This window comes from Glycine soja, chromosome 10 (genome assembly GCF_004193775.1).
Source record: "Glycine soja cultivar W05 chromosome 10, ASM419377v2, whole genome shotgun sequence".
Lineage (NCBI taxonomy): Eukaryota > Viridiplantae > Streptophyta > Magnoliopsida > Fabales > Fabaceae > Glycine > Glycine soja.
In genome coordinates this window covers 51,366,712-51,380,632 of record NC_041011.1, presented here as the reverse complement: position 1 = coordinate 51,380,632, position 13,921 = coordinate 51,366,712, and the positions used below count along the sequence as shown (strand labels likewise).

The 13,921-nt window shown below is 32.1% G+C and overlaps 2 protein-coding genes across 2 annotated transcripts; both read right to left on the bottom strand.

Annotated features, from left to right (window-relative positions):
* Positions 1-554: 554 nt before the first annotated feature.
* LOC114372011 (ubiquitin receptor RAD23c-like) lies at positions 555-4,856 on the bottom strand. Its single transcript, XM_028329378.1, has 12 exons — positions 4,626-4,856; positions 3,542-3,703; positions 3,295-3,348; positions 3,057-3,148; positions 2,845-2,946; positions 2,525-2,702; positions 2,167-2,319; positions 2,027-2,095; positions 1,886-1,933; positions 1,694-1,803; positions 1,465-1,543; positions 555-1,032 (listed from the first exon to the last, which is right to left on the bottom strand). Exons 1-12 carry the CDS (start codon positions 4,689-4,691, stop codon positions 913-915), a joined length of 1,233 nt encoding a protein of 410 aa, XP_028185179.1. The 5' UTR covers positions 4,692-4,856; the 3' UTR covers positions 555-912.
* Positions 4,857-11,224: 6,368 nt separating this feature from the next.
* LOC114369786 lies at positions 11,225-12,077 on the bottom strand. The gene has a single exon (XM_028327040.1). The coding sequence runs from the start codon at positions 11,943-11,945 to the stop codon at positions 11,463-11,465; it is 483 nt and encodes a 160-aa protein (XP_028182841.1). The 5' UTR covers positions 11,946-12,077; the 3' UTR covers positions 11,225-11,462.
* Positions 12,078-13,921: the final 1,844 nt, after the last annotated feature.

Sequence of the window (13,921 nt, the reverse complement as noted above, 5' to 3'; positions counted from 1 at the left end):
ATAAAAAATATATTAGATATTCAATTAATTTTAGTCAAAGTGAATATGACTAAGCAGCGAAATTCTCACTTCAAAATTTAAATGCGACTATGATCTTGACTGATTCTGTTTTTTATTTAATTTTAAAATATATATATATATATATATATATATATATATATATATAATGTTTTTAAAAGAAAAAAAAGTAAGACGTGTTTGACAAGTTCTTCTCTTTGCTCAGCTATTTCACCGAATTATGTACGAGCCCATACGGCGGTGAATGAGAATGAGGTGTGGTGGTTCGAGCAGATAACAATGATTGGTTCTAAGAACATGGGACGACAGTTGTTAAAAACGAAAATAGTGAAACGCAGCGGAACCTGGTTGCCGGTTTCAGCTGCTCAGATGTGCAGTCGTGCATCAAGTTGGAATTGGTGAAATGATCTAAAGACACAACAATAGGGGAAGAGGTCTGAATGTAAGGTTTTCGGAAAACAAAAGCAAAAAACTAGTCTTGTCAAAACAAGTTTAATGCCCTTCTACTTTAAAAACAGAACTATTTTATATAAAACTGACAGCAAAAAGTCATTATATTTCCAAAAACATGAACTGAACCCAGAAACAGTCTGTGTCAAACGAATTACACATCTATCGACTTGCGAATGAACAAGCATGCACAATTACACACGTTAAAAGGATGCACAATACCAGTAATACAAGGCAAACAACTATGTATATGAAATACTAAGAAACCCTCGACGGGCTGGAAATGATAAATACATGGGCAATAATATGGAGGAGAATAAAACATCCCTTATCCACTTGAGATTTGACATTATCAAAAGCATTACCTCATTAAACATAGTGTGTAACAAAGACCCATCGAGAAAAAAGATGACACGAAATAATTTGGCAAATTCGAAAGGAGATCTATTGTTCCTCGAACTCATGCATGTGATCCAAAAGGTAGTTGGCAGCCAATTCCTCATTTTTGTTACAAGCGAAGTACACCTCCAATACGATTGCACGATCAAAACCCATTGCTTCAAGCTGGGGTTAAACACAACATTGCAAAACAGAGAAATTACAGAGGAACTAGTTAACCCCTGGTGTTCCTCAGAAACAGCATGGGTCTATCTAAAAATACTTACGGAAAAAGGCATAGACTCAATTTTAAAACAATATCCATGATGTTTCTGAGGAAAAGGAACAGGGCTAAATTTGATCTAATTATGCTTAAATCCAGCTTTAGAAATGTGTAATGCTAATACTACAACTATCATTATTCTTGACAGACTCAATCAACATATGTAAATTATGTATCACATCCTACCAAGGAACCATGATACATAGTGGCAAGGCACTAGAAAGATGTATGTAGTTTTAACTTAATAATTAAACTGGTGTTTTCATAGTCCTAAAAAATACTTGAGCAAGAAAACATCTATCATTTAAGTCTTTATATAGCCAAGTCAAACTTACACGTTCAATTGCCTGCCGCTCCTCAGGAGTGACGGTTACTGCTTGTGGCATCGCAGAAGCCATCTGCCCCAATATGTTCCTGAAGCATATTAACAGCAAAAAATAAGCCAGTGGACAGAGGCTGATAGGTAAAAAGGATAACAAGACCTCCCCCTCCCACCTCCCCACCCCCTCACCACACACAAATGCACAAAATATTAGCAAAGAACAGCAAAAGATGATCCCTTACCCTTCAGCACCTTCTGCAGGTTCATTTATCAGGCGAAGGAAGTCAGCTTGATGGTCTCGAATCAATCTCATTAGATGGGGATTTTGTTTGCCAAGCTCTTGTAGCATAGGCTGCAGTAGCAAGAACAAAAATCAGGGAACCCTGAAGAAGATAATATAGGACACCATGATAAACTAAGGCAAAGAAGAAAACCTGCAATATTTGTGGATTAGCCTGCACCATAGCTCGCAAGGCTTGGAACTGAAATGCAAATGAACAAAATTCAAGAGTCTATTTAAAACATATCTATGAAGTAAGAAATTCGGGGTAAATGCTGAGAAAGATAGTGATTACTTGTTGACTATTGCGTAAAAAGTCTAATGAACCAGCACCAGCAGCACCAGAACCCACGTTAGGGAGACCCTGTTACACAAAGTTAAGTGAACCACCCAGAAGGTTTCATTCTCTTCAATAATAAACAATGTAATAGCTACCTGGGGAAAAAGGTCTAATGGATTAGCATTAGGTCCAGCTGAGGTAACTGGAGCAGGTTGTGCTGTTTGTGGAGCATCAGCAGGAGGATTTGTAGGTTGAGCACTTGCAGGCACTTGGGCTACAAGTGGAGCTTCAGCTTGCTCGGGGATACCCTAACATTTATGAATGATATTAAGTTAAAAAAAAAAAAAAAAGAAGCAAGAATCAAAATATCAAATAAGAAAAAAAACCACCTATCTAAACATAAACCTCCACCCAAATAACTATAACGCTGAACTGATTTGAAAAATAAAATAAACTGAAATACAGCAGATAAAAATCATTAAGCAAGGAATTTAACATCTAAAATCCACATACTGTATACAAATATTCAACAGCTCTCTCAGGGTTGTTGTAGGCAGCTCGAAGAGCACGGACAACGGTATCCCTGTCCCAGCTCCCTCCACCCATATCAAGAATTTGCTGAATTGTTCCCTCCAAGTTGCTTCCAGCAACCAGATTGGATGCAGCCTGCCCATAGATATCAGACCCTTCCCTGGTTCATAAAAGTCTCTTTTAACAACAAAATTTAAAAGGAAGAATCAATCAAGTTGGAGTGTTTTCCATCTTTCAGGATACAGAATTAACAGGTATTTCAAACTCCACATTCCAAAAATCACAGGTAACAAAATACTTACACAGCATTTCCTGAAGATATAGGAGCAGGAGTTGGGGCTGGAGCAGGAGTTGGGGCTGGAGCAGGAGAAGGTGAAGATATAGGTGCAGTAACTGATGCAGGCCTGTCAAATTGAAAGGAAGCTTTAGATAGCATACTATACATTTCAAAATATATGGAACTGAAATTTAACAAAACAAATCAAGAAAATCTCATGATGAATCAGTCACTCACAGTGCCCCAGTTGCAGCAGGAGCAGGAGCAGAAGCTTGAGGAACTACTGACGCTGGAGGGGTTGAAGCAGGAACTGTACTTGTCTGTGGGGCCTGCAATGAATGCATAATTGTTAGATAACGTTTACATAACCCCTAAAGATGGATTAAGCTTTTTTGTCTTACCATATCCCAAAAAAGGAAAAAGCCAAAATGATAGTAACATTAAAAATATTCATAACATAGCAAACTGTTCTCACCTTGGTTGATGGTGCAGTTGAAGTAGTAGATCCTTCACCGGATGGGCTCTTACTCTAGCATATTTTAAGCACATAATTCTAATTTAGAGCAGAATAAATGAATATAATTATTGCAAACCAGTAGTAGTTCATAAAATTTAAACAACAACATAATATATGCAACAAAATAATGGAATATATTTCGATAACTTCAAAAGGCCAATGTGTAGTAGTTTTTAAAAAAGAAAGAAATAAAAGAAAAAATTACCTTTGATAGCATAATTACAATGAAAGTATTTTCAACTACTTTATTCTCCTCCAAGGTAGAAGCATCCCTAAGAACTTTCCCTTGATGAATTAGCATTTGCTGTGCAGCAGGATAGACATCTGCACCCTGAACAGTTTCTATATTTTTCTTCACTTCAGAAACCTGAAAAGAATAGCAGCAATTACAACAAATGTAACAGACTGATTATTGAAGTTCAGGAAAACCAGAGGATGGCAGAAACAGATCACGAAATCCACTTGACTAAAGGATGAAGCATTGACGCATTTGTTGAAATAAAACTCCAAATTTGGGTCATATAAAGCATTTAGGAAAATCTCAATTGTTAGAAACATGCAACCTTTAAAAAGACAAAAAGCACACATTACTCAGATATAAAGTACAGTTTTCGTTGTTAAGACAGTGCCAATTCTGACAAACCAGTGATAACATGGTTATTGATCCAACTGTAGCAGTATATAAAGATAGATATGCTCAATTATTGAAATTCCCATGAATATGAAATAGCAATCAGAATTTAGAACTAGTATCTGTCCAGATTTTTCTCATAGCACAAACTGGTTTGATGGTCCTATGAAGTAATGCGCCAAAGGGTGTAATGTGGAACTTATTCACTATCATGTGCCAAGAATCCCAAACCTCCGAAAACATAATTCCCACTAATGATTAGAATCCAGAGGAGTATCAGCAAACACTTTGTCATTAGTTCCCACAAGCAATGAATCGGAAGATTAAAGTTATTTAAAAGAAAAAGCCATCTAGCCAGAGAAAATGTTCCGCCGAGAATAATACAGTTCATTCATTCGCTCCACAGCATATTCCACGCACCAAATCAGTCATCACTTTGAAAACCAGAATTTAACATTTAAGTAATAAAGAAAATCCAAATTGCCATCAAAATTCAATAACAATTCGAACAAGCGAAACACCAAACAAACCCTAATTAACAGTCAATTTCAGGGCTCTTGGAAGGAGGCGAAACTTCCGAGACAATCCGATTGGCTACACAAAGAAAATAAGAAAAAACGGAACAAAAACCAATCGGAAGAAGTTTCGAGGGCCAAACCGTGTCTTGCGGCGTCACTTCGATTTCGAAGTGAGTGCCTTTGAGAGTCTTAACGAAAACCTTCATATTCGTCACCGCTATCGCAATTCGGTGCCACTCGCAGCGTCGGAATTCACGCCGGCGCAGTCAAGTTCCACCGATCCGAAGACGACCCTAACGACGACGTAGCGAATAGAGGAACGAAATAAAAGAGAGTGAGGCGAAGTGTAAAGAAAAAAACCTCTTTTTTTTCTGAAATAAAAGGAGATATACCCGAAAATATACTAGTTTATGTTGGCAGTATTTGACTGATGAGCCTCACGCGCTTACGGGGGGGTGCTTGAACGCGCTCCTTCGATGGGATTTTGGTGGCCACGTGGACGGTGGAGATGAAAGATGGATGGGAATTGAAGTGGAGAACTAGCTGGATTTATGTGTCTGACATGGGGGGCGGTGTTTATCTATCCTGCGCTGTTGCGCCTCCGCACTTGAAACCTTTTTATCAAATTTTTTGGATCGTGTGTTTGTTTTTTTTTTTCAGATAAAAAATAAAGATGGCCACTATTTCTATTTTTTAAAGATTAAATGTGTTTAATCCTTAGATAAAAGAAAATGGTGGGCCTAAACAATGGCTAGCACTCACAAATAAGGGGTTAAAATAGGGTAAATTATATGTCGACTAGTAATACCATTTCATGTATGGGATATGTGGCTATATGCATTCTCAAAAGAAAATGTGGAAGACATTGTGAGGGGCTTCTATATCTATATTACTTATATTTGTTTGGTAAAGCAAAAATAAACTAGAGAGGAGAGAAAGTATGAGAAATAAAAAAGTTAAAGATACCAAACTCATTAGTTTTTTTCTCTTTATTAATTATTATCACAAAAAAAAGTGTTTTAATATGAGTCGAATCCTCTCTTCTTATACTTTATAAATTTTAATATCAACGAAATAGTTTAATAAATTGTAACTGAATATTAAAAATTAATTTCAAATATATATAAATTTGATATTTAAAATTTAAATATATTTCGAACTTCCATATGATATATTATTTTATATTTTTAATATCAATTTAACATTTTAACTTAATTTCTTATCTCTTTCAATTTATCATTCTATTATCTTTAGTTTTAACTTTAATTTCAAATGTCTCTTAAAATAAATTATCAATAATTTTGAAAAAAAAACAATGTACCACGACATAAGTTATTTATTATAAATCTAAAATATAATTTAAATATTAAAATTATTTATTTATTATGAACTAAAAAAAATCAGTTGTATAAAATAAATATTTATGAACTAAGTGGTCTAAATGCGAGGAGGATATGTGTGAGTATTGTAAAATATTTGATACCATATTCAATTCTTATAGATAAAAAAAAAAAGGAATATTTATGAAAATTCATCAATGATAAAAAATTATTAATGGTAGCTTTGTTCTTTTGCATATAAGATAAGAAAATAATGATTACTTAAAACACATTAAGATTCAGGGCTAATTCTACAAGGATGTTTACGACCAAATCCAATCAAATGAAAATAAATAAAAAAAATGAAATAACGTATACATATTTGTAAAAAAACATTTAATTAAATATAATTTTCTACTAATTATTTTAGTTAAGATGTTTAAAAATGTTACATAATAATAATAAATATATTTTTTTACCATATCTCTTATTATTAACGCGATAAATTCTGCATATATTTTTCCCGTACATTTTGCATGACAAATATGGCCTACACACTGGAATAGAAATATGTAATAATTTTGTTAATATTCTTGCAAGTCTGGGAGAAGTTTGATTAAAACCATAATTAAAAATAATCCATCTTTCTTCCAATATGTGCATTAAATGCGTACATTACTCCAAACTTTCTATCATCCTTCTGTAAATATTTCATCTAAATTAATCATGCAAATGCTAGGTCCAATTTCCGAAAAATCATTTACATATTTATTTCAATCACATAAATGTTAGGTCCAATTTTTCGAAAAATCTTTTGTCAATTTTTTTCCCGAAAAATCTTCATCCAACGTAAATGCTATCCAATAAGCTAATGATAAGAATGTCTTTAGTTTTTTTCTTCGATACTTATTTGGTATTGGATGAAATTTGAAATTCAAATGTTGATATATTGGGAGCTATTGACCTATTTTCTTTTATTTTTCAACAGTAGGTGGAAGCATCAACTTTTACCATTTCCAAGCTTAAGAAAAATTCAATATTGCATTTCTTCTACAAAAATACTTTAAGATAAAGGTTAATCAGTGCTCTCAAGGCAGAAAAAATATATTTTATTGAGAACCAGGCAAATACATTCTCTTATGACGTTTAGATGTATTTTCACGTGATTTTTATTATAAATTATTATCTTTTAATTTTTTAATTATTATTTTTAGAACACTAGTTAATCAGACTCACAACTTAAATCTTTTAAGAAATAAAACATCTTCCAATAAAGTTATTGCAAATGCTGATGATATTGACTAGAGTATCCAACTCATTCCTATTGATATAACAAAAGTTTAGATATTTCAAATGGAACAAGGCAACAAAATAAAACCCATAATGTTGTAATTCCCTCAATTTCGATCTTTGAGCAGGCCAACAAAATAAAACCAATTATAAAAACAGCAAAATAAGGCAATTACTTAATGCACCTCATTTCTTGAGGGAGCACCCTAAAAATCCCCTCTTGATTTTGTCCCAAGCAAACATCCATGACCACCTCTCCCCAAACCTCCATGGTCACAGCACCCCACTTCCACCCAAACACCACCACCGCAACCACTCAGTGCCACCCAATCACCAACCACCGCCACATGCATTACTATGACCCATGGACATCCACGCTGCATCAAACCACTATTATGTCGCGCTAGTCTTATACAATTATGGACCGAGTAATATATAATACAAATATATTATAAATTAAGCAGTCCATAATACGTTTGTTTGTATTATGATCTGAGAAATCCATAATACAAACAAATGTATATACATCTAAAGTTGTACATCCAAATGAAAAGGAACAAAATTTTCCCAATTTTATGTTAAAAAAATCTTAATTCAAGTATTATTGATTTTTATTTTTTTAATCAATAAGGTAAAAAAAATGTTATGTACTATTTTTTTTTTTACTTTCAATCAAATAAGTAATATATTTTTATTAAAAACTAATAAGTATTATTTTACAACGTATTGCCCAGATTTTTTGAATATTTTTTTATTAACTTATAATATGAGAATTTGAAATATTTATTCCTCGACTCTCGTTAGTTACTATTTTCTTTTGCCTTCTTTATAATTTTTAACGTAGCGTTGAAAAAATAATAAAACAATTTGCTATGAAAGTTCAATTAACATTTTCTTTTGCATCATGAAAGTATTTTTTTTAAAAAAAGAAAAAAAAATATTTATTTTGTTTTCATCAATTGCATCCATTATAAATATATTGTGTAAGAATCTTAAGTTAATGTGAAAAATAAAAAATGTTTAATTATAAATATTAAATCAAAATTACCAGTTCAGATTGTATAGTTAATTGTAAATTTTATGTAATTGATTCATTTTTACAATTACCATTTTCTTAAGCCCAGTCTCATAAAAAAATCCTTTTTGAGTTGGATTTGATTGGTTGGACGAGATGGATCGTGAACACTCCTAAGTTTTAACAACTCTAACATGTATGCATATGCAAATGTTCAATAAGTCCAAAGGTGTAACAATGGGGAAGGCTCAAATTCAAGAATCAGAATCGTGGTTATCAAAGAATTAAGGATTCAAATTTTTCGTTAGCAATTGATTGATAACAAGACAAATTAAAGGTGTCCGTGGAAGTAGAAGATATATTTTGCAATGTTTTTTTTTTTTTTGGAGAGGGTATTTCGTAATGTTTTTTTTTTAGAGGAAGTATTTTGCAATGTTAAGAACTAGTGACTTATGGTAAAAAAAATTGAGATCTTAAACTAACTTTTTTAACTAAATGAAGGTAATTTAACTCGTCTATAATGATATTTTAATGTGATGATTCCAAACAACCCATTAATATTTATTATTTCTTTATTACATCATATTATTTATTATATTTATATTTTTCTTTTGCAGTATTCGGCGTCATTTTCCTCAACTGGATTACCCAAACTAATTCATTTTCTTCTATTTTGGCATAGGGTCGAATTCAAAGAGTTAGGTTTACCTGTCGTGTGTGCCTACCTTTACTCTCTTCCCCAGCCATATTCCCATAAGAAAGATTACATGGAACAGAAAAGAAAACTAAATACCATGTACTTCTCCGCCCCAATTAGAATTTTTTTTTTTATCTGTGCTTTGCAAGAACAATACTATTTTTATTTTTTTGTTATTTTGTACAATTCAACTCTCTTTTGCACTATTTTTGAGTAACCCTTCAATTGGATACGAGTTTAAGTGCGGTGAGGTGTGAGCCTACTAATAGAAGCTACAGTGGCTTACTTACCAAAAACTGGCCCAAATTGTACGATTCAGCAACAAGCAGAAACTGAACCAACACAGCACAAGTTAGGCCCAAAATCCACCAGCCTTCTTTCTTGTCAATGAATGACTGTCTACAACCACCCTCACCAAACCTACCGCCCAATCTAACCGTTAAAAAGAAAAAAGAAAATAATGAAGTAGTTTTTGTTTTAAAACCTAAAGGGAGGTTAGAGGAGAAGAGAAGATAAGCATTCAAGAGCCGTTTTAGTCTAAAAGGGAAGGAAGGAGTGACATGGTTGGAAAGAGAGAGAGAGCAATGGTGATTGGTGAGGATGGGAGAAAGTAGTTAGCCACAGAGATACTTGTATAATTAAAAAAAAAAGTGAATAAAGATAAAAATAACTACAAAAATAAAAAGTAAACATTAAATAAATTTATTTCATTTACAGTATATTATACATATTTTTGTTATTAAAAATTAAATTAAAAGTTAAAAAAATATATAATTAAACATGACTTTGAGAGATTTATTTAGTTAAACATTTGCGGTAAATTTTATCTTATTTTATTATTTTAGTTTAAAAGCTTTTATTTTAATATTATATGTTCTTTGTTTTATTTTTTTTACACTGACAACATTAAATTTTATTAGCACATTCTCTTTAAAAAAAACATGTCAAATACCCATAAATTATAATATTTTTCACAATTTGTCGAGCAATTTCATCAACTGGTTTGGGTTGTTATAGTTTAATCAAAGATATTAGAGTATTTGATATATAATTGTGTTAAATATTAGGGGGAAAATGATCAAATTAATATCATAATAAAATATTAAAATTTAAGATATCAGATCAAATCACATGGACTAGTTTTATTTTATTTTTAAAATTTAAGACCAATGTCTATCCCTTTTTTCTCCCTTGCTTATATAAAAATATTGTCCATCAATTTTAACAATGAAGTAAGTGTGTGTTTGGATTGATAGAGTTAAACTTATCATGATTTTTTAAGGCAATAAACAGATAAAGGTAATATTTGAAAAAACATTACACCTGAGACGAATAAGAAAGTGCATGTTCGATTCTCCAACTAAATTGTTGTCGCGCGAATTTTGAGATAAATCCAACAATCCATTATTCACCCAAAAAAAATAATCAAACGATTCAATACAAAATGAAACAAAAAGGAAGAATTTTGATCTGTGGACAAAATTATGCTTAGTCTCACCAACATTTAGTCAAACATGCTAAAAATCACACATTTCAATGCAAAAACGCCAAATCAACTTGAATATTGTTTTTTCATTGTGTTTAATTTTATGCATCCGCAAACACATAGAAAATCGCCAAGAATTCACCACAAAACAACTCTTTAATTCTTTAAAAATCATATGAGTTCAACTCACCTCCAATTTCAGTACTCTTAAAAAATCATGAGTTTAACTCACCTCCAATTTCAATACATATTTTGGATGAAAGTTGACATAATTAATTTCAAATAAAATTGATTTTGGTTATAATTAATTTCAAAATAATATACTTTTGAATATTTTTATTATAAAGTCAAATTAAGAGATAAATTTAGTACAAATTTTTAGATTTAACACTTAAATTATTTAAAATTACTCAAACCTAGAATCAAATTGAAATTATTCTCCAACATAAAATGAAACATATAAAAATTTATTCAAAATAAATTATAAATTTGAAATCAATTCTTCAACATCAAAACTAGACACTCAAACACCCTAAAACTCCATTACAAATTTTATAAGGAGGATTTATTTAGCCTTACATAACCTCGTTCAAGCTAATAAAAGTGTAAAACTTTTTAATACTTATTTTTAATTTACAAAACTAAAAATTAATATTTTATTAAAAAAATTACATACACAATCTCCTTGCAAGACCTATACAAAAATAAAACAACTAAAACATACTTTAAATCTAAAAAGAATAATTATTACTGGATTTTTATTAAAAAAATCACATATATAGATAAAAAAAAGTCATATATATTAAAAAAAAAGACTGCATATTATTCTCTTTTAAAAGTAAATAATTCACTTTAGGTCCTCTGTTGGGCCGGTTGTCTCCTTGATAATTAGATAGATTTTAAGAGACCAAAATTATGTTCAGACTCCGGTGTTCAATATACCAAAATTAATTTTTCAAGTACCATAGGCAGAAATTGTTTGTAGCCAGAAGCATTCCCTTACTAAAATATAAAAAAATATAACGAAGCAATTTCCTTTGCATCTTGTTATCCCAAGTCCTGCTTTATAATCTCTCTTCTGTAATTCCCTTCATCTAAAAGAATAAAAAAGCTGAGAAGAAACATTTACATCTCTAAAACCCTTTTTTCCCATTAGTTTTCATTAAATCTCTATTGCCGCCACGAGTCATAATACACATCAGAATGATCGAAAAGTTCACCAAACGCAGCGTATTCGGTAGCATCGCACTCATAACCGAACCCCATTCCCAAATCGAACGAGTCATATCTCGGAATCTGGTCCTCAAACTCCCACAACTCGCCGATTCCGGACGAGTCAGACGCGACTCGGACCAACTCGGCCTCCACGTTCTTCTCCTGTGGCGCCGACGAGTTTCCGGCGGGAGGAAGCCCAAGATCGTCGTCGGAGGCCTCCAGGAGGTATCCGATCTGCGCCTGAGACTCGCCGTAATCTGACGTCACGCCGGAAATCTCCTCCTGCAAGCTCTTCATGACGGAGTCAAGGTCCTGAGTGGAAGCTGCATCATCGGCGTCGTCGAAGAACTCGAGTAAATCGTCCCTGAGTCGTTTCGCCTCGGGCGATTCCAGAATTGATTCGTCCGAGTCATCCCGAACTCGCTTCTTGCAATCCATAGAGAGAGAGAGAGAGAAATAAAAGAGCAAAACGGTAGCGTTTTGGTATTAAGAGATTAAAGAGAGACAAGTTTAATCGCTGGTGTTTGAAGGAGAGTTGACACGGTGGGTTGTGGTGGCGAAGAGATCTGGTGAGGCTTATATATAAAGGGGGACAATGGAGAGAGAGAGAGAGTACGGTGTAATGATGCTGACGTCGCAGGCGCGTGGGACCCAATTCTTAGCCCATCAGATACACACTTTGATTTTGCCTTTTTGTTTTCATGTTTCTCATTTTTGCTTTTCGCTTTTTCTGGTTTTGGTTTTGAAAAAGAAAATGGTGGCTGCTTTTTCCTTTCTTAAAATATTAAGTCGAGTTAAATTTGGAGTTGGAGTCCGGGTCAGTTGGCGCGGGTCCCACTTGCCTGGTCAATCACCGCTTTCGTGCTTCTTTATCCGGCCTGGTTGGTAGGGAAAGGAAAATCAAACGGAGGGAAATTAGGGTTAAGTCTGAGGGCATTTTGGGAAAGAAAGTTCTTTTTTTTATTGATTGGATTTGGTTAATTATTAGACTTGAAATTTCATTCAAAATTGCAAACTGGTCGATGGGAATGGGCCTTCTTAGAAGGTTTGAAATGAAAGAAAAGGAAAGGGTGGTGGTTTACTTGAGTGCTGGGAACGTCAATAATTTTGCATTAAAAACCTTTACGATAATGTTGCCCACTATCTCTGCCTCAATCAATGGGACACAGATATTCTTCTCTTCTCTATCTCTACATTTTAACTATTCCTATTCGCAAAAAAAGATAAACATTTGCTTTTCACATCTCAACGCTTCTCACGTGCTTCAAAAGTTGTCTGCTTCAATATCTTCCCTTAAAATAACTCTTTACTTTTAAATTAAGCATTATTCATTAAAAGTTAACAATTAAAACTACTTTCAAATCAAAATATAAACAAATTTAACTAATTTACTCATATTTCATTTATTAAGTCCAGAGGTAGTGTTATATAGTATATATACACATAAAGATATAATAAGAGATAAATTATCTTACCCCCTTAATTTTATATATAATTTTAAATTAAGACATTTACAATATCCACATTATAAGATTTAACAACTCTTCAGATATTTCATTTATTAAGATATAATTCATTCTTCTCGGAAAAAAGAAGATATAACTCATTGCAATGAATAATGTTTTTCTAACTTGTCTTTATTTTATCATGTATCTTTTTTTGGTACATAGATTATTTATCATTTATCTGCTTTGACTTCGAATTTGATTTATATCTGCTATAAAAAATTGATGATATTTGATGATTTGTTATAATATTATTTATTCAAGGCTTAAATATATTTTTTCCTTACAATTTAGTATTTTTTTGTTTTTACAATTTAAGCCTTTATTTAATTAAGCGTCTTATTTATCTAAAATAGTTTAATTCTTTAAACAAGGTACCTACCAATAATTGACATAAAATAAAACGACCTCAGTAATATATTTTTATTGGTCATTATGCTTACGATCTTCAACAAAAATCAATTATTAGTTTTTACGGTGACAACTTCGTATGAATATTATAATAAATATTTCCCCCTAAAATAAAACCACCTCAGTAAGGCATTCAGTTGCTCTTAAATGAAGGATAATTAATTTTTCTTATGCATGTTTTATTCTCCTTAAATAAGGAATTACTTTCAAAGTATTATGTATGAAAATAAAAATCTCAGTTCCATGTCACAAAGCTAACCTTATCATTGTATAAGTGTTCATGATTAAATAGGAGTATTTGTAGTAAAAGATAGTCATGGTCGTAAGCTAAAAATGTTATAAAAACTCAAGTTATACAATATATTTGAGCTTTAAAATTTTCTTTTTAATATTTTATAGAGCTACATACTTAAAACTCAAACTTTAACTTACTAAATAAGTTAGAACAATTTTATCGGTTATTAACGCGATAGTTGACAAAATTTGGTAAGTTAAGTT